The following is a 22,175-nucleotide window of genomic DNA, read 5'->3' on the forward strand; positions in this document are numbered from 1 at the left end:
AAGATGCATTAATAAAGACATATTTTAAATTGCATGAATCAACCATTATGTGCAGTACCTACAGTATGGGTCAATTTGTACATGCTTACTCTTTTCAAAATGGGTAAATTTGTTCAAAACAACAGCAAAAAACAGAACTAATTAAAACACTAATTTGCAGTAGAGTAATATTGTACATTACACATTCAAATTTTTCAAATTAAATATTAGATGACATAAGAATTCATGTAGATGACAACACTGCCAAATGTAGAAGTGGATTGTGAATATACAAAGTCTTGTATTTTGCACTATGTGCCACAATAAAGTTTAATTCCTGTGATATTTATGTTGTGCAGAGAATTTTAAAAAGTTGAGAGAGATCCTTGTTTTACAGAAGAAAACAATGTGCCTAGCGTTTTCTTGTTCATTCTTTCTGGGTGACAAAGTGTACTTGTTGGCTGACAACTTTTGCTAGTGTAATTAGATATGAATGAAGTGATTGAAGTATTTTAAATGTCACTTTATCTTCTGCACCAAGCTGAAATCAGGTTTGGATAACAACTGTAAATATTAGCAAAGACCATATGAATATATAGAATGATAACAAGACATAATCAAAAGCTAAGTCTCTGGATTTGCAGCACAACAAGCAGAACCATATAGTTTTATTTTTTTATAAAAGGTTTTTATCTGACTTACCATTTAGGTATAACCTCATGGGTAGGGCCAGACGGAATATGCTGACATTTTTTTGCTATTTCTGTGCAGAATTTTGTTAAAATGAATAATTTTGGGAGTATCATAACTAAAACCTCAATATATGAACTAAAAAGTAATACCTTTTTAACTTGTATTTAATGTTTACAATGCAATAAGATCCACTTTATTTGGTAAACAAAGCAAGTCTTCTATATAATATATCTACTAAAAGACAGAAAATAATACTAATTCAACTGCAATTCTAGAACACATTCGATGGACACTGCACGAGTCCATGAGGTCATCTGAGAGGATCGATGAATGTTAGAATAGCGTCACACAACAGATGTTTTGTTAAACTCCCTAAAATGCACAAATTTTGCCTACCCTGAATGTAAATTGGTGGAGAAATCGATTTCGATGAACAAGAAACAGAAACTTTAGGCAAACTCAATATTTACTGCAAATTTGAGGCAGAAATGTACAGAGTATAAAAGAACAGACTTCAGCAAGCTGACAGACCTGAGCAGCAGCACACAGGTCACCCTCACCCAGGAGGAGAGACACACTCCCCCTGTCTAACTCCATGCATCCCATTCTTTCCTCTTCAAAGTCCAGATGAATTTAAATGGTCGTAAATACTGCAAATTCTTAATTTATAAAGCTGTTGAACTTTCACACAAACACGTTAAGAGACAAACTTCCCGCTGGTTACCAAGGAAACTGTATCGCAAAATTTGGCACAAAAATCATGGCAGGGGTGGTTAGAATGGCTAACATGGAGAATCTAACCATCTGGCTGGATACGACACCATGACTACACGACTGTGTCCCCTGTGCAAACTCTGTGCAGGTCCATAGTAAACACGATATTTGAGAACGACCTTCAATAGAGAAGCCCTAGTGTTCAGTACAAATCACCACATTCATGTTTCATAGGAAAGATTAACATTGTAGTTTCTCAGCAAAGCCTGTATGTCAAAATCACAGCGTGAGTGATGCCATATTACTGTATGAGTGATGTCATATCACTGATAAATACTGAAAAGGAAAAACCTCAGTGCTTTCAAACTGAGATCCAACATCTTCACAAAACATATCAAACAAACTCAGATACAATACAGATTTAAGATGACCGAAAAGCATTTGTCACAAAATGATAACATTTAGCAAGACACAAATTACCTAAAGATGCTTAACTTGAAAATCTCGCTCATGAATAATCTTCACACTCTGTGTTCTTTAAAATACTCTCTGTTTGCGTAATCTACAACTAAATTAATCGATTATACCAAAAAGTAACGTACACATTTCACCCGTTCCTAGAGAGAAAGAGGGAGGAAAAAGAAAGACAGCGAGAGAGAAATGTGGTATAAAATAGAACATTTGTTGCGATTATAAAGAAAGAAAGAAAGGATTCAAAACCAATCTGGGCTTCAAAATGACCTTCTCTGCTATGGATATAATCTGAGTTTAAAAACGATTAGAAATATTTTTTTTTCTGACACATTCAAAAAAGCTGTCTGTACATTGACGTTAATATATGTTATACTGTACAATAGCCATTAATATGTTTGTTATTACAGGTTATTATTATTATTATTATTATTACATATTTTAGAATAAGTGCTTGCTTGGTTCGTTATGTTGAACCACTGATGGGACTCCAGCGCCCCCTACTGTTCAAAACACGGATCAAAACACCTTCAGGGTTTTAAGAGTCTTGCAGCACCACCTGGAGGCGGCAGCGGTACTGCAGCTCAGCCTCAGGGAATCTCGTCGTTCTGTCTGTCCACAGAGAACTGCTCACACACAAGCTTATCTCTCCAGAATGTTGTCACGGGAAGTTCTTTACCAATCCAACCGAGCCGTGTTTTTGCTAGTGATATTTCCTTCTGGTTTACATGGTTTATTCCAACAGTCATACTGTTTCATATTAGTGCCGTAATTCGGAGGTGATTGTGCTCATGTATTTTGTATTGGTTTCACCTGCTATTGTACTTTCAAACACTGCTAAACAGTTTGCACTGTTCGATATGGTTTACAGTAATCAGTCGCTGTGATTGTGTTGTAAGGATCTGTGGGATGCTAGTGTCGAAGTGTCGCATGTTATACACGTGTTGTCGAGTGTGGGTGAGGCAGGGTGGTGGAGTTGTATCCGTGTGTGAAGGTATTGTAAGGGTGCATGCTGGGATATCCCATCAAAGAATTGGGTGACATGGTGATGGTGTTGGGGGTCATGGTAACACTGTTGGGCGTCAAGGTTACAGTGTTGGGTGTCATAGTGCCACTATTCGGGGTCATGGCGACAGAACTTGGCGTCATAAGCGGGATATCATCTGGTGAGCGGCGGAGTGTAAGAGCGTAATCCCGTGGAGATGAGGCTGGGGTCAAACGCAGGGGGTCACACAGTGACAACTCCTCTTGATTCCCCCCTGAGATGGAAGTGGGCGCGTAGTTGAGGTCAATAGGTGGGGTTTGGCGCTGAGGGGCGGCCTGAGGAGGTGTGTCTTGCCGACTCCGCTTGTCTTTGCGGTAGTAGAGTGCAGCAAAGGCCAGGACATTGAGGAACAGAAGAGAAGCTCCGACGGCGATCGTGACACTTAACTCTGTGGAGTAATCACGAGGATTGGCAATGACTAGTGGCCCACTGCGGGCTGTCGACTGGGGGGTTTGTTTACCAGAAGTACGGGCCTTGTTGCCCCCTGGGCGTGGCGTGGCACTGTGAGAGCTGTGTGTGGTCAGAAGAGGTGGAACCCGTGTGGTAGTGGACGTGTAGTGGAACATATCATGCAGGTTGTACAGGTGAGGTACCAGGTGCTTCCAGAAGGCCACTTTAGTTGCCCGGTAGTGATCTCGAACACGAGGCTTCAGCCCAATATGCAGGTAGAGTTGGTCATGAGGACCATACTTGGCCCATGTCACTTCTTCAAAACGGTTTGCCTTGGTGTGGATGAATTTGGTGTCCTGAGGAACTGGCTTGTTCGGATCCCTGAGAAACACAAAATACAACTAATTATATTTGAGTAAGTCAGTAAGATTAAACAAATATATATTAATACTTTTATATCAAGGATGTATTAAACAGATTAAAAGTCATAGTAATATTTAGTATAAATATTTAGCAGTACGATTGTTATCATCACTTATAAATGCTTGATTGAACGAACTAATCAACTTATTATGATGATTGCTGAACCATGATATGATACTAATGCCCTGTATAAATAAATGCAGCTTGCATGAGAATAAGAGACTTCTTTAAATAAAAATCTCCAAAGGGCTCGAAACGCTTCAACAACACATAATTAATCAATATGTATTGTTTTAAACACATATTAAACATTAAAAGATAGTGATCCCAATGTGATAATGTTGTGTAAAAATGGGTCATCTATCGATCATCTTCAGGTGCATTGTTTGTTATGCCACCTGTTTCCAGCAGAGGGCACCATTTCATTGGGTTCAATACTGGTGCTCTGTTTTACATTGAAATTTACTTACAGCATTACTCCTCCCACAGTTTCTCACTATGCTCTCTGTGACCTACATCAAGGTCATGGTGACTGTTTACCAGTTTACCAGTCATTTCTGTTTTGCTGTTGTAAACCTGGAGGCTGGGTGAGATGGGAGCAAGCTGTATTGTGACCCAGTGCTGTAATGTGCTACTATTACTAGACTGTTATGTATTATTACACATTACATACAAATCTGTAAACTTATATGCTTTTTTCACTCAATCTTTTTTCTAAATCATGTACAGACTTTAAACCAAATTGATGAAATGATGTAAAAACTATCTAGATCAATGATGGTGTATAAACTATCTAGATCATGGGTCTCAAACTCAATTCCTAATGGGCCGCAGATCTGCACAGTTTTGCTCCAACCCTGATCAAACACAGCTGGTCCAAATAATCAAGGTGTTCAAGACTCTTTTAATCACCTTGATCAGCTGAGTTTAATTAGGGTTGAAGCAAAACTGTGCAGAGCTGCGGCCCTCCAGGAATTGAGTTTGAGATCTATGCTATAGATAATCTAGATATTTTATTGTTGCATTCATTGTCACTTATAATGTTTCACTTTGTACTGCTTTTATCTGAGACTGTATGGTAATTTTGCATGGTGTTTTGATATGTTGCTTATGCTGTTTTGGAGTGTGGTCTGTTTTACCCGGTCTTTGCAAAGTTGGTCCAGTAGGTCATGACGACAGCACTCAGCATGATATCATTACGGGAGAAGTTGCAGGGAAAGAGTTCTGTCGGACCGATAAGCGGAACACCAAAAACGTAGGGCAGCTCATCACCGTGTGCGGAGTCGGCCCATGGGGGCTTCATAGGGCTCTGGCAGTGATGGTAGAAGGCATAGAAGAAGGTCGGAGAACCATAACGTGCATGCAGGTCGGCCGTCACCACGGCTGGCTCCACCCACTGATGATCTGTAAACATGGCCACGAGGGTTTTCCGCCGCGTCTCGGGATTGTCTCGATCAGCCCAGTCAGTGTACATGAACTTTATGGTCTCTCTGAGAGTGTCCTTCCCTTCTGGATAACCATAGAGACTGTCCACAAAATCAGACACAGTGAAGTCAAAATCGGAGCCAGAAACTCCGCCCTCTTCTGGTTCCACCACGCCCTCCACGAAGCGGAAACCCTCCCCCTGGTTGACACCCAACATGATGTCATAGTTGAGGAACTCCCCCTGCTCCATCAGCACTTCGGGATCATCTGGGATGAGGTCGCCATCGATGACTGGACCAAAAGCCACATGAAAGCGCGCAGGCTGGATTTCCTGCTCCACCAGCTCCCTGTAGCTGCGCTTCTGCATGCAGAGGACCAGGTCCTGCGTAAAAGACACACACACACACAAAACTAATAAATCGGCTTCCACACATACACAACCTGATTGGCTGAAAGATAGACACACTAATATGAAAAATAACTGTAGTAATTTTAAGTATACAACAGTGTTTTTGAACCATACTATATTAAGTTAATTAAACTGTATATATTATAGTAATAACACTTTGTTTATAAATGCTACATCATACCGTGGTTAATGTTGTATGATAAACTGATAAATTATAATAAATAATGTATTGTACTTTAGATTCACTACAGTAAACTGTATACCTAGTTGTAGAAAACTTAGTACAGTATTGGGTCATTTGTTTGTATCACTATAGTTGTTGTTACCACACACACACACACACACATATATATATATATATATATATATATATATATATACATATATAAATATATAAATATATAAATATATATATATATATATATATATATATATATATATATATATATATATATATATATATATATATATATATATATACAGATCTGTCTGGTTCTCGAATCTGATTGGCTGATAGCTGTGCAATATTCCCATTATAACAGTACTCATACAGCCTCCTCACCATTCTGTATTACTCCGCCCACATAGAGTAACAGCAGATCAATAAACTCACTACAGTTTGACAAATATTGTAGCTGTTGGACAACATAATTTACCTTCGAGACTGTTTTAGTTGAGAATGTAGTTGTTTAGTTTGCAACTATGCAGTTTATTTATAAGGATAGTGCCTATTTTTAAATATTTATGATTTTAGAGATACAGCGTGTCGACAGCCATCAGCCTGTCTTTGAGCAGACCAAAAAAGGTTGATGTTGTCCATTCACAAGATGGCATCAGAGACCGCATAATACAGTAAGTCCTTAGGGGAGAAAAGCCCAGCGTAATTTCTAACTACAGCTGATTAAATCATTAATAAACTGGTAAGTGGTTTTCTAAGTCGATCTCTCTTTTTTTGTAATTTGTAGTGCTGCATTTATACCATAGTAACTGTAGTGTATTGAGTGTGAGATGGGACTCGCATATCAGGAATGTATGTATGTATTTTGTGTTGGCCACTTTTTGTATAACCCTGAGTTACTTTTTGGTTGGCCATCTGTTTCTAATGAGTCTCCTGTTTTTATTACTGCAGACAATAAGATTGCAACAAAGAAATAATGAGAAATCTTTGTAGACTGATGGCATTTCATGCCGTTCAGCCTTATAATCTAAAAATGTCAGCAAAATCACCTGTTTTGTCATCACTTTAGACATTACGCTAAAGAATCGTTCAAATACTAGCTCTAAAGTGATGTTGGAGAATTAGCAACGGTTTCTGCTGTTCTTCAATCAGCTGCAGATGTGAATGAATGATGGAGGAAAATAGTTCCTCATACAAAAGGATTTTTAGATTTTAATGTTTTATTTTCTTTTTTATGTACACGATAATGCTGTCGAACTGTTGCATAAATGCAATATCACATGAGTAGCGGTGCGATATGGCTGTATATCTTCACTGCTGGGACACTTAGTCGCCTCGCCACATATATATATATATATATATATATATATATATATATATATATATATATATATATATATATATATATATATATATATATATATATATATATACATACTTATTCAAGTACTTTACTACAGTAAGGTTTAATAACATGTAGTATTTACTATTTATTATTATAGTGTTTTTAATGTGGAAATATAGAGGGATATTTAACATAGAGGTTACTTTTTTTCTAAAGTTTAACATTTAAGACAATATTTTAACTGAATCTGCTGTCCTTGGTGATACATAAAATGTAGCATTTAACAATTTCATGTATTTCTGAGCACATTTATAACAGTCTGGACTCTGAAATAGGAGCTTCCTGTCACAAAATGACTTAAAGGTTCACTTTTTTGAAAAAAAAAAAAGAAAATTTTACAACTCCCCTAGAGTTAAACAGTAGAGTTGTAACATTTTTGAATCCATTCAGCCTATCTTAGCATAGACAGATCAATAAATCGGACAAGCATCTCACTCGTTAAGTTTTGATAATGATATACAATATCTGATTTGTAATGATAATGCGCAGCACCTGAAAACAGTCCACATCTAGTAATAGAGCATCAAATTATCATTATACCTGTTGCAGCCACGGTACAGCAGCAAAGTCCCTTGATTATTACACCGGAATAAGAGTATAGTTCATAGACGTATAGAAAATAGCAACTTCTTATTTTCTGTTGGTCTTATTAAATGCTGTAACTATGAAGTGTTTTAGAAGCATTTAATAGGAAAATCATTAAATAGGAAAATCATAAAAACACTTTGTGTGTGTGTGAATGCAAGAGTGTAATGGTCTTTCACAGTACTGGATTGTGACTGGAAATATGCCGGAATAGTTGGTGGTTCATTCTGCTGTGGCGACCCCTGATAAATAGGAGATTAGGCCAAAGGAAAATAAATGAATGAATGAAATGCTAATGGTCTGATGCAGTGTTTCTCAACCACGTTCCTGGAGGACCACCAGCACTGCATGTTTTGGATGTCTCCTTTGTTTGTCACACCCATTACAGGTCTTTCAGTCTCTGCTAATGAGCTTATGATCTGAATAAGGTGTGTTTGCTTAAGGAGACACGGAAAATGTGCCGAACTGGTGGTCCTTTAGGAACGTGGTTGAGAAACACAGGTTTAATCCGATTCAATTATTTCTGCTGGGCTAAAAGTGCTCCCGCCAGACACAGAGATCAACTGAATGGATTCAAAAAGGATAAAACTCAACTGTTTAACTTGTTTGACATGTAAAAAGAATCTATTTTGAATGTTTCTTTAACCAGCAACAGTTCATGTGTAAGTTTCTAACCTTGTTTACAAATGCTGAAAACCAGTTGATGCTAACCATTGACTTGCATTATCACTTATTTCCTCTATTGTGTTTAAATTTTCATTTTTACCTGAGCAAGTGCTTCAAATGTCACAGACTGACCTCAGACATTTGCCATTCCAATGTCTGAGAGCAGTCAAAGTGTTTTTGAAAGAAATTTTTTATTCATCAGGCATGCCTTGAATTGATCAAAACCGACAGTGAGGACATCTATAATGTTCTGCGAAATGAATCCTTTTCTGAACTCTCTATCCTGAAAAAATCATGTGAAGCCAAAGACTGCAGTAATGGCTTCTGAATATTCAGCTATGTCATCAAAAGAAAACATTGAAAATGTATTAAAATAAAGAAAACAGTTGTGTTAAATTGTAATCGTGTCACGATATGACTGTTTTTCTCTATATTTGATGAAAGAGATACAGCCTTGGTGAGCAAAAGCATGAAAAACATACCAAGAAATGTTTCATAATCTACATTTGAGTGCGGGTGTGTGATGTGTTTGGCCTTTTATTTCCATCTCACTTAATTCGGCACAAAAAAACCCCACAACTGCTTTGTCATTGTCATTATAATAACTCTGAATGCTCAAAAGAAATGACAACAAGCCCCTTACTTGTGTGTCAAGGACATTACAGCCGACGCGCTCAGCGAGGAGACGTGTGTATTTCACAGGCTGATAGTTCACTGACCAGCTGGACAGAGCGGAGCCACTCTGAATGATTGCTCTGTGGAACAAACCTAGAGAGAGAACAGAGAATGTCAGAAGAAAATAAAACAGTAAATGCCAAGTCAATATTCCAGATCAGTAATTATGCTAGTATTGTATCCGCAAAGGGCAGAGTTGCAGTATCCTTCACTTGTCATGAAAGACAGGTCCATGCGCATCCAGGCTTCTTAGAAAATGGTGAATGCCATCTCTGTGTGTATTTTTGTCATTCATTCGCAATTATTAATTGAGATTCATTTGAGGTGCCAGTAAGAGCTGGACAGGTAATTTCTTCTTACATCTGCCAAATGATATGTTCAGTCCAGTGTTTGAATAGAGGGGTAATTGATTTTCTGAGACACTTTATTCCTTATCTAAAAACAAATATTTCACGTTGTTGAAAGCTTTAAATGAATCATTTATTTGATTCATTAAAGCTGTTGATTAATTCAGACTTAAACCACTTCATACTCATCTGCATTCATAGTTTAGTCTTCAGCTTGAAAATCTAATATCATCAATTGGCTTGAGCTTTAACCCGTGAAATTCAACTCCCATCTGGTATGTGCTGGATTATTGTATTTATGAATTTATTTTGTACTCATATAAAGCCTAAAGTATACACTGGTATTTATATGTATACTTGGGTTTGCAAACGGAGCACATGACAGGAATTTTCTTATCAGCAGAGCATTTAAATGAGGTTAACTCTTTCTCTGCCAGGTTTTTTAAAGTTACCATTAATTAATTAATTCATTTTCTTTCGGCTTAGCCTCTATTTCAGAGGTCGCCAAAGCGAAATGAACCACTAATTATTGCATGCATATGTTTTACGCAGTGGATGCCCTTCCAGCTACAACCCATCACTGGGAAATACCAATACCAGAGCACCCAAAGGAAACCCATGTAAACACTGGGACAACATGCAAACTCCACACAGAAATGCCAACTGACCCAGCCAAGGCCCACTGCGCTACTGCGCCGCCCAGTTGCTATTCAGCAAAAGTGTTTTTCATCATTTTTACAAAACTTTCACGGCCTCCAGAATATTCTGTTGCATGAATAACTGAACATATAAAATAAAAAAGAAATGACACAGCAGTCTATTTTTGGAAACATTTAAATGTGGGAACATTTAATTAAAAAAAACTTAGAAATCACATTGTTTCCCAGAGATGGGTTGCGGTTGGAAGGGCATCCGCTGCGTAAAACATGCTGTATAAGTTGGCGGTTCATTTCACTGTGGCAACCCCGGATTAATAAAGGGACTAAGCCGAAAATGAATGAATGAACGAATAGAAATCACATTTTCACATGTTTTTCAAAACATTACAACAGATAACTTTCAGAACTATTATCAAAACATGGGCATAAGACATAATCTAGTAGACTGAGCCCATCAACACTCTTGAAGGGGTTGCACAGTCATAGATCTCTCAGTGGTATCCACATATAGGACATTTTTTGTTTATATACTGCTTAATGCAGTGCTTCCTACAGGTTTGAAATATACTTGCGGTGGTGGCCGGATTGAAACACTCCATTTTCCCACATCACATAAATAGTTAACTATCTACGACAAACACAACATAATTTAATTTTTAAATATAATTTTATTCATTATTATGGCGAAGTGGGTAGCACCACCAGCTTACAGCAAGAAGTTCGCTGGTTCAAGCCTAAGCTTGGTCAGTTGACATTTCTGTGTGGAGTTTGCATGTTCTCCCTGTGTTCGCATGGGTTTCTTCCAGATGCTTCGGTTTCCCCCACAGTCCAAAGACATGCGCTACAGGTGAATTAAATAAGCTAAATTGGCCGTAGTGTATGAGCGTGAATACAGGTGTTTCCCAGTGTTGGGGTTGGGCTGGAAGGGCATTCGTTGCATAAAACATATGCTGGATACGCTGGCGGTTCATTCCGCTGTGGCGACCCCAGATTAATAAAGGGAATAAGCCGAAAAGAAAATGAATGAATGTTTATTTTCAATGGGTTAAAGTATAAAAAAACATCCACAATTTCTCTTACTTTTAGGCTATTCAGGAGCCATGTGCACCCACTGACAGGTACAATCTGCTTCTCTCTATCTTTGAAGTTTAAAGCAAACTTTAATGCCAAAGCATTTTAGAAATAAAATAGCCTTTGTAGTATATTAACATTATCAAATTAATAATAATAAAATAATTAGCAAATGAGAAATAAATGACAGAAAAAGGAATAAAAACAGACAATATCTCTAAAAATAATCATAATTGCAAGATTAAAAATTTTTTTATCTTTTAATTAAAAATAAATTATTACGGCCAATGTGTTGATTAATCATTACTAATGGTATACATATATTTTGCAGCCAGCTTAGATCAGTCATTTCATCCTCTTTGAGTATATAGTTTTTCTGAGTCATTTAAATAAAAAAATATATTATTTAATGTTTCCCTCCATCTCGCGACGTACCTTTTAAGTAAAAAAGGTAATGCAAAAACGTATACAAGCTTTAGAAAGCGAAAGCAAAAGTTGAATCCTGGAAATTTTACAAGATTTAGATCCCGGGCCAGACAAATTTTTTATGTCCCAAAAAGGCGCGTCTCTATGGGGCTCTGCAGAGCATGTGAGATTACCTGTGGCAGTGTTGACAGGTCTCGCGCACACAGAACGAAAAGGGTAAACAATAGAAGATTGTATTGAAGATTGAATGCTGAAATTCCATATTATTTCATAAAATACACATTCAAATACCCTGTTGTATAACAGTGAAAGCATGGAAAATGTGTTACAAAATGTGAAACACTTCAAATGAAGCAGGCAGAACATGGACTAAAGCAATAGAGGCCCAGAATACAAGTGATTGCATAAGGGAATAAAAATATATTTTTATAAAATAATTTTTTCACTCATAAGAGAGAGAAAAAGTACAGACACTGGTCAAGGAAGAATTTTTTTAGTGCACACATTTCGAAGGCCTGAATTTGCGTACACTAATGAAAGGAAAATACTTTGAGAGCAACTTTGTGCATTGGACTGCAAGCATATGCTAACGTATGCGTAAAAAAAGAGCCTACTTTGGACTTAAAACTTCACACTCAACTATGCCCTCTGAGACCGTGAACACAGATATCTGGCAGCTAGCATGTCTTCAGAGACACCAATCCCAAACTCGATAGGCCTAAAATACAATATCATGCCCATCAATATCCTCAGATGTTCTACGCAGAGCACGAGCCGTGAGTCATCGGCACTGTGGCCTTGAGCAAGACTCTCACACCCGACTGCTCCAGCAGGACCAAGGCTGAAATGAGCATTACGTTTCTGCTCTATTCACTTCTATCGTGATTTCAGCCAAAACAAGGCTTCCATAATCAGCTCTGACTCATGCAAATGAATACCAGGAAACAGTGAAGAATCAAGTTCAACTTCCATATCCTACTGGGAAGCCCCACTGGGTGTAAAACATGCCCACCAGATGGGGGTTGGAATTTTGGGGGATGGAGATCTAGCCAGCTATTATAAAGCTGAATCCAAAAATGAGTAGTTTAGCATTATTTTACCAATGGCCCAATTAGAGAGTATGAAAAAATAAATATTAAAGGCTAATAAACAGATTTACACACTACTCATTTCCAAAATGCACTGTTAGTCATTAACTGTAGAATATACAGCAAGTTACTGGCCGCCAGTAACTTGCCATTAATCAATTACAGCAAAAATACTGTATTTACATTTACAGCTCCATTAATCTTGCTGTATATGTATTTTCAGTATGTATTTTATCTTTACTGTAGAATATACAGTAATTTTCATGCACAATATACATTTCATTTCATTTTCCTTTGGCTTAGTCTCTTTTTCAAAGGTCGCCACAGCAGAATAAACTGCTATTCCATATATAAATAAATAAACCATTCCTGCATATGTTTTATGCAGTAGATGCCCTTCCAGCCAAAACCCAGTACTGAGAAACACCCATACACACTCATTCACACACAGACTCATACACTACGGCCAGTTTAGTTTATTTAATTTACCTATAGCACATGTCTTTGGATTGTGGGGGAAACCGGAGCACCCAGATGAAGCACGGGGAGAACATGCAAACTCCACACAGAAATGGCAAGTTGTCCAGCCGGGACTCGAACCAGCGACCTTTTTGCTGTGAGGCAACAGTGCTAACCACTGAGCCACTGTGCCACCCTCATGCACAATACAACTTTAAAATAAAGTAACACACTGCATAACCATCCTACAGTAAAACACAGTTCAGTTCACAGTTAAATACTGTGTAATTTACAAAAATCGTTAACAGTGTGGGCAAAACCATCTACAACAAGCAGTGAAAATAAAAAAGATAACGTGTCTTAATATAAACACAATGATATGGGTGTTTCCCAGCACGGTGCTGGGTTGTGGCTGGAAGGCAATCCACTGCGTATAACATATGTCAGAGTAGTTGGCAGTTCATTCAACTGTGGTGACCCCTGATAAATCAGGGACTAACCCGAAGGAAAATAAATGAATGAATAAACAAGATGTCCAGATTATAATCACAACAAAAAACAAATTTTCGCTTTTAAGCCACACACACTCTGTTCTAACACATCATAATAATGGTGTAAATATCAGCAAAGTGACGACCGCAAACCTTAGTTAATCACATTCCATGATTTATTTAAATACTCTTTGCATACATTTTGTTGTTAAAAAAGAAACTCCTAGAATCACATATTTAATAAGGACCACTGTAAATAAATGTAATAAAATCTGTCCTTGCCCTTTAATCAAATCTTTTTTTTTTTGATGTGTCAGTAAATCTTGCCAGCATTTTTTAAAAGCAAAAACAGGGTTGTTGCAAGCTGTTAGTTAATATGGCTCTAAGGCCCTGTGTATGTTCGTACACCTACAGTACTACTGAGATGCGTTTTAGTTGATTGGATCAAAATCTTATGCAATCTAAATAATATATCAAAGAAGCTTGGGGAATCCCAGTATAAAAACACTGCTTTAATTGATTATGCAGTTTATGTTAGCGAAGCACAGCGTTTCTCAATACTGGTCCTCTTCTCGTCCCACTGATCTGCATATTTCACATGATTTAGACTGTGTTCTGACTGGCACATCCCCACACAGTGTGCATTGTTCCCAAGTAGCATTTCGCTGTCTACTGGGCTGTAAGACCACCTTGGTGATACTGTGTCTCCAGGTGATAACATTGCTTAAATGGAGGCAGGTTCATTGCAGTAAACGGCCAAGTTTTGACTCCGCCCCATTGTCAAAGCAGGGCCACAAAGTCAAAAGCACAGAAATGTGTAGTGCAAAGTGAAAACATCATCGCAAACTCATGGTTGACTAAAAAGCAAATCAAAATGAGCATTGCAATTGAATGGACAGGTTTTGTAAAGGCAAAACAATAAAAAATGTTTTGCAAATATATACAGTTTTTTTTTCAATTGCAAATAATTTCTTATTTCTCAAAACTTAATTTTCCCTTTGTAGTTCTTAATTTTTGTTAGCAAAATTAATTTTCATTTTTCAAAAATTTTATTTCGCTTTGGGATTTTTGTAGATTTGCATTCATTAATTTATTTTTTGCTCAATACTTTAATTTTTGTTTGCAAAACTCTTATTTTGCAAGTATATATAGCTCTAGATTGACTCTATATAAAGACACAAAATCAGTTACAAACACCGATTCTCTTCGACACCCCAAACTAAATTCACATATCACACATTAAAATGCCATTTGAATAAAACATATATGCTCCCTTCAAGCTGAAATCATGGCAGAATATCGTGTTGGATATCCTGTTGCCGAATCAGTACAACATCCCGCATGAAAAGAGCAGCATTCAAAATGTGCAGTGTGGTGAGGAACAAGATTGAGAAACACTGGAGTAGCATAAGAATGCCAAAAAACATTAAATAATCTAGACTTTTAATTAATAATCTCTTATACAATATATACCATTTTCTATAAATGTATAAATAATAAAATAATTAAATAATTTACTCTTTTTTTCCCCCCTAAAATTGCTGATTTCCTTAGTTGCTGCCATGCAGAAAATTGTATTTAATCTATATCATTCAAGTATTCAAAATGAAACCGAATCCACATCAATATGCAGATTTATTCTTGTCTGCAGAAGAGCTTTTCTAGTCAACAGTAAAATTGATTTTTAATTGTTTGGAGCAATAGTGTATATTTACTCGGTCTGGAAGACTGAAAATAATTTAAAGAGAGCTTAAATCTTAATAACTCAGAATCAGTGTATTAAAAAAAGAGGACTGGATGTAGCTAGAGTCCAGTCATTGTGAACATCTACATAAATGATACAGCAGCAGTAGCGGAGCAATCTGCCACCCCTGACCTCACAATACACACACTGAAATCTAATGTCTGCTCAACACGGATGACCTACTCCTGCAGTCCACATACAATGGAAATGTAGTGGAGACTCTTCGGCTTTAGAAATAATTGCAGAAATTGGTAGTGACAGTCAATTTGGACAAAGCCAGAACTACGGTCTTCCAGAGGGTTTACGGGAAAGCAGTTGTAGAATTTAGATACTAGAATTTAAAGGGGTCATGAAGTGAGAAATGGACATTCCTTTGATCTTTTCATGTACACAAGAGGTCATATAAAATATCCTCTAAATGTCAGAACTCAAAACCTTTTTGTTAGTCTAAAAACAGCTAATATTAAAGCTAATCTTCCAAAACGACAGGTTGTGAATGTGCCTCTTTATTATATAACATTGTGGCTAAACTCTGCCTCCACAGAAGATCGATGTCTGTTCCTACACTGCCAATTTGTGGAAAAACACAGTTTTTGCATTGGCTTTCTTCTGATCCAAACATTTAGAAAGAGTAGACGAACATTTTAAATGAAGATCCAGACCGCATCAGTAAGAATTGATCCTTCATTTATGCCATTGCTCCGCAGATTACTTTATGAACAAGACAGAATTAGACAGAACAGCTGAATCTAAAAAACAAATGTTGCCCTCAAGTCAGTAACTGATTTTAGTATGCGTTCACTATTACACTAAAAAAATCCAACTTGAAAAAGTTGAAATTACTTGTTTATTTTTGTTAGTTTGGCAAAAATCATAAAACATGCCTATAGAACTACATTTAACACATTTACTTAACCTAAATCAAAAATTTCTTCATTAAGTTAAAAAGATTAGTTTTGTTCACCCAAAAATGCTTCTGCCAACTTGTTACTTTACGTTGAGTTAATCTGAGACCTCCTCACTTGAAAAAATAAAGGTTGCAGTATTTCTAACCCTATTGACAAAAATAATAGTGACACCAGTAATAACATTAGTGTCATTAACGTTGTGGGGGCTGAGTGAACATTTATTGTTCACTCAACAAAAAGAAGCGCTTAGCGCATGTGGACTGTTAATTTGTATTTATCTGTTATGTATATATATATATATATATATATATATATATATATATATATATATGGAAGTTTTTTCCTAAAAAAAATTAAAATGAAAATTCAAATGCCTAAAAAGATCAAATAATAAATCGAAATTTCAAAACAACTCAAATGATAAATCAAATGCTCAAATGATCAAATAATAAATAAAAAAAATGTTCATGAACAACTTAGTAAAATCCTGTAATAATTAAATGACAAATCAAATGCTCAAACTATAATTCAGATGTAGGAACCAGTTTCTGGTTCCTCCTAATTACATACGCAGCTAGAAGCTCATGATGGACTGATTAGTAGGACTATAAAGACACCTCATTCACACAGACCCTTTGTTGAGTCTTGTTTTTCCCTGTGAAGCATTGCAAAGCATTTTTCCCTGTTTGTCCTGTCATGTTTTGATCCTTGTCTTGTTTACGGTTATTGTCGTTTTGCCTCCTGTCCTGTTTCTAATTCTGATAACTGTTTTGTTAACATGTGTCTCTGTTTTAGATTTTGTTTTTCAATTGACCTGTGTTTGTTTGTTCTGATAATGTATTATTTCTTAGTACCAATTTCCAAAAGAGTTTTTTGTTTACTCAACTTCAGATATTTTATGTCAGTGCAACTGATGTTTTCAAAAGTTGAGTAAATAAGAAAAAGCGAAAGGAAATGAGGATTTTTTGTTGTTGTTGTTGTACTGCCTTAATTCTTTTGTGTATTTTGTCTGTTATAACCTGTTAGGAATTTAGTATTTTAGCATCTGTAACCTAAATCACAGAAGAAATCATATATGAAAGAAAAACATAGGCAGATGTTTACGTTGATGGACACACAGCTGTCCTGTTAGCAACTGTTAGCCAATCATACAAGTGGGCATTTACTTCAGAGTCTACAACCGCCATGCCTCTTGAAGCAGTGTGTTCAGATGAGGGAGAGAACAGAAAATAACCCATTACTGTGAAAATTGTGATAACATTATGAGTGGATCTTGTATTTAAGAAAGCAGTTCATGACTCTTTCAAATAACCACGTCTTGTTTTGATTGCGGCTGTACATTTTCCAGTGAGAAAGAAGCTTTAAAATGATACAGTATGTGCAGTTTGGTTTCCCAGTGATGGATTGCGGCTGGAATGACATCTGCTGCGTCAAACATATGCTGGATAAGTTGGCGGTCAATTCACTGTGGTGACCCCTAATTAATAAAGGGACTAAGCCAAAAAGAAAATAAATAAATGAATGAACGTGCAGTTTGCTGAACAATATGCATTCAAGCAAATGCATGTATAAAACACAGTGGCGGTGCAAAAATAGTGAGACAGAGAAAGATTGATGCGTAGCGTAGAGGAGACAGAGTGTTATCAATACTGTACGTTGAAGCAAAACGTTGATGTAGGATCAATATCCCTGCAGGTGTGTGTGATTGGCTGTGATCTCTGTAAAACACACACACTTGAGGCCCACAGCAGAGGGATACGGCTGATGAGGCAGGAGACGGTTGCCATGGTTACAGCAGAGATTACCGTGGTAACGGAGACTGGGATGTGACAGTGGTCATGGCTGCAGAGGCAGCTGTCTCAGCATTTACACACCGCACAAATACACCGGACACACCTTTCATTAGCTTAAAGCTGAGTGCAGGTATAATTAGAGTAAAGTGCTAAAGTACCATGCTATCTTTTAATATATACCACTTACAATTCATTTAAATATACGTTTCATCAACATTACATTTTTTACATTATACATTATTTAAGGTGTGTGATATCTGACCTTCAGAATGGTGCGACAGAGTGAGCAAACTGACACAGGACGCTCCAATTCCTGAGCCAAACACGGTCACGCGGCCCGGATCACCACCAAAATATCCAATATTCTTGTTGATCCAGCGGAGAGCCTGAATCTGATCCAAGAGACCATAATTCCCTTTAGCCGCCTGATCACCTGTGCTTAAAAATCCTGAGAGAGAGAGATAAAAAAGAGGATATAAAGATTAGAAAAATGACTACTCGTCAGTGATCTTGACAATGAAACATTTCTGTGTGGTCTGGCAGCTTCAAAGCAAGATAAGCCATATGTACAGAGAAAAATCTAATAGATTTCACCGAACTAATGACTGATTACATTAATGACTGCAAACATTTTTTTATTAGAAATTTTGGAATCACTTTATTATGAATGTATTTAACCATAGATATATACACTAGATATCGCATACAGACCCTGAGCATGCGTCAATAGCACCGCCACATTTGTACAGGGCTCCTAGAACAAATGTCCTTCAACCGCATTAATCAAAACTAAAGTCAATCTGATGATGCTGGACTTTTGCACTGCATCCAGGTGTAGTAACGAGCAAACAATGAAAACAAAGCTTAAAGGCAGAACATAGGTAAGATTTCGTTTTTTACGTTTGTGTATGTTACGAACTTTTGTGCTAAACAAGTAACGTTATTGATGATAATACAGTCACTTACTGCACTGACCATAAGGCAAATTAGGACAAACTTGCTCTAAATACTAGGCTTATGCTAATTTTGTTGAATAAAATCAGCAAACAATGTAAATGAAATATGATAACAGGATTGCTGATGCCAGAAACTTATTGTAGTATTATTGTCGGCTAAGTTTAGCCGGCTAGTTTTTGAAGTGACCGTTTAGAGTGCCTGATAACATAACAGTGCCTGCGCATCAATGTGCATACTTTCCACCATAATTTATTGAATATTACAAATGTTATTTACCATTTAGATCAGAAAGGTGAATATGTACATTGAGATGCAGAGATAACATTGGTTCACAAACTAATCACTCCCACCATTAGCATTAGAAGTGAAAGCGGGAGAGGAGGTGTGTTTTTGGATTACATTAAATTTAACAGGTAGGGAAGATAATACATTTCCATGCACAGAAAAAAAATTCATGAGTAGTTCAGAATGGGTTAATGATGATGTGCCCCTCCAAGTAGTCATGAATTATATATTAACAGCTCATGAGTTCATGATTGCTAAATTAAGCATAAACTAATGTGGTAACTGATACATTAATTAAACAATCATGTACTAAGAAGTAATTAAGGTAGCCATTATTCACACATGAACTCATGTGACTGATGTTGTAGTTAAAGTTAGTTCATGATTATCGCATGCATTAATTCATCATTAGATCATAATAAATTAATGTTTAGTTTACATAAACACATCATTATTCATGTACTGTTATTGTAAAGTGTTACCCATTTTAGGATGGAAACAGATATTTACATCTATAGTAGGAGAAACAAATTCTATGGAAGTCTCTGACTGATTTAAATATTCTTCAGATTATCTTCTGTTGTGTTCTACAGAACAAAAAAATTATATTGATCAAGTCAAGCGTGAGTAAATCAGACTTTTCATTTTTAAGTCCTTTTAACTCAATAAACTTGACTGCGTAAGGCTAAGGGTGTTTAATCAGCGTCACTTGTATTAAAGGGATATGGCAACACATCAAGTACGCACTCTGCAGCCCTCCAAACATAAACAAAACACTTGTGTGTTGAGTGTGATTTAGTTAAAATTGCAGACCATGACAGGCCTTTATACTGAAGGTTATTATAGCATTACTTTTGTTGCTTAATAAATGCTCATATCAAAGATGCCTGGACCTTGTTACAGTTACCATGTTATAAGTCTGCATTTTCAGACTATCTTTAACACACTGAGGAGTTCAGATTTTCATTGGGTTCTATACAGTAATAAAAATCCTTTAACAAAAGCATGCCCATTAATCTCAACTGGGTGTACGCAAAAGTGTCAAATTTATTCACTTAAAAAAAAAAACTCACAGCCTGTAATGTTTCGAGCTCAATGGCCGGGTCTGATGAAGAGCCAGTGTGCTCAAAATGTTATAGGCTGTGAGCTTTTTTAAAAATGAATAAATTTGACACTTTTGGAGCTTTTGCTGTTGCTGCCTTTTCATATATCTGTTCTATACAGTAAAAAATGGTTCTTTTAAAAAAAGGAAAGCTCCTTATGGAATCTAAAATGGTTCTTTATGGCATAATTTCGTACTTTCAGACATTTGTGCCATTAAAAACCTCCATGGATGTTATTTTTAGTGGAAAAAATCTTTTAAATTCTAAAAAAATGTTATTTGAAGTACATTTCACTAAAAGGTTCTTTTTGGAACAAATAAGTTTGCTCTATGGCGTCACCGTGAAAATATCTTTTAGTTTATTTCTGGCACCATCATTTTTGCCTAAAGAATGCTATCCATTCCTCAGTGTTCCTCAACTATCAGATATCAGTGTTCCTCAACCACGTTCCTGCAGGACCACCAGCATTGCATGTTTTGGATGTCTCCTTATACTCTGACACCCAGTACAGCTCTTTCAGTCTCTGCTAATGTGCTGATGATCTTAATCGTGTGTGTTTGCTTTAGGAGACATGGGCTGTTTCTCAATATGCGTTCTTCAGTGATCTTGTATCCTTATGTTCTCGTGTAACGTCATCATCATCAAGTGGCAAAGTTCAGTTTCAAAACTCAAGACCACAAGAACGAAGGACGCGTGAAAGTTCCCGGATGTGTTCTTGGTATCGCTGATGCACCGATGCAGACTTGAGCACCGAACTCACCCAGAGGTCAATGAGACTGGAGGTGGGAAGTACAGCATTTTATTTAGATTTATTATTAAAGTTCAGAGATATAACTTATTTATCTCAGGAGTTTCCCTAAATGTGACGGTGAAATAAACATTAACATAAAAATCTTTATAAAGGCGTAAACACTTTAATAAGGGTGTTTATTTACACAAGGGTGTTTTATTTGTGCAAAGTATATAGGTTTTTGTGCATGTTATATATATATATTGAAAAGGAAATAAACAATAGATCATTGTATGAATGTTGTAATGTTTAAATAATTTTCTGTTAAAACGTGAAGGTCATATGACCATCAGGAAGAACGCAGCATCTCATTTTTCACAGGACAAGTTCTGTGTTCTCGCAGTTTCCCAAATTCATTCTTCTGAGGTGACCTGCAAGACCAGTCTTCACGTGAACACGTGTGCGTTCTTTGCGTTCTTGGAATTGACAAACAGTCCTGTAAAATGTGCAGAGCGGTTGGTCCTCCAGGAACGTGGCTGTGAAGCACTACATGCTTCTTTCATTCAATTGCAGATTTATTGTTGCTTGGGGGAAGCTCAGATGACACGTCAGATCCGGCACCTCTGAAATCTGATCCGGCACCTCATTTTACCAATCCCCCTCCTCAACCACCCTCCTCTCCCGTCCGCTGTTCACTTTCACTTTCTTCCGCGACTCCCCAACACCTCTTCACTTTTGTCCGTGACACCCCTCCGCCCCCCCTCCCCCCACATCCTCGGGTAACATGCCGGATCCGTTACCCCGATCTGTTCCGGGACCTCAAAATTCACAAATTAAGCACTGGGGAAGCTCATTAGGTAGACTCTAGTCATGACATAATAACCAGCTAAAACTTCACCTCCGGATTTTCACCATGTTGGCATTAGAGCACAACATTGCAGTTGTTTTTTTAGGATTTGTTTGAAGCCCAAACAATATTTGGGACATCTTAACTCAACACGTAAAAATTAGTATTGATGAGATGTTATCTAACTGTTCACGCTGTCTAACTGCAAA

General features: G+C 36.9%; 1 protein-coding gene across 1 annotated transcript in view; it reads right to left on the reverse strand.

The window, feature by feature from the left end:
* Positions 1-1,114: 1,114 nt before the first annotated feature.
* nlgn3b (neuroligin 3b) overlaps positions 1,115-22,175 on the reverse strand; it is a 46,133-nt gene continuing 25,072 nt past the window's right edge. The window contains exons 5-8 of the mRNA XM_056457667.1: positions 18,307-18,492; positions 9,027-9,151; positions 4,855-5,522; positions 1,115-3,673 (exon numbers count right to left, since the gene is read on the reverse strand). Coding sequence (XP_056313642.1) covers positions 2,791-3,673; positions 4,855-5,522; positions 9,027-9,151; positions 18,307-18,492 — 1,862 coding nt within the window. The 3' untranslated portion in view covers positions 1,115-2,790. The remainder of the gene's footprint in view (positions 3,674-4,854; positions 5,523-9,026; positions 9,152-18,306; positions 18,493-22,175) is intronic.

The sequence above is a fragment of the Danio aesculapii genome, chromosome 5 (genome assembly GCF_903798145.1).
Source record: "Danio aesculapii chromosome 5, fDanAes4.1, whole genome shotgun sequence".
NCBI lineage: Eukaryota > Metazoa > Chordata > Actinopteri > Cypriniformes > Danionidae > Danio > Danio aesculapii.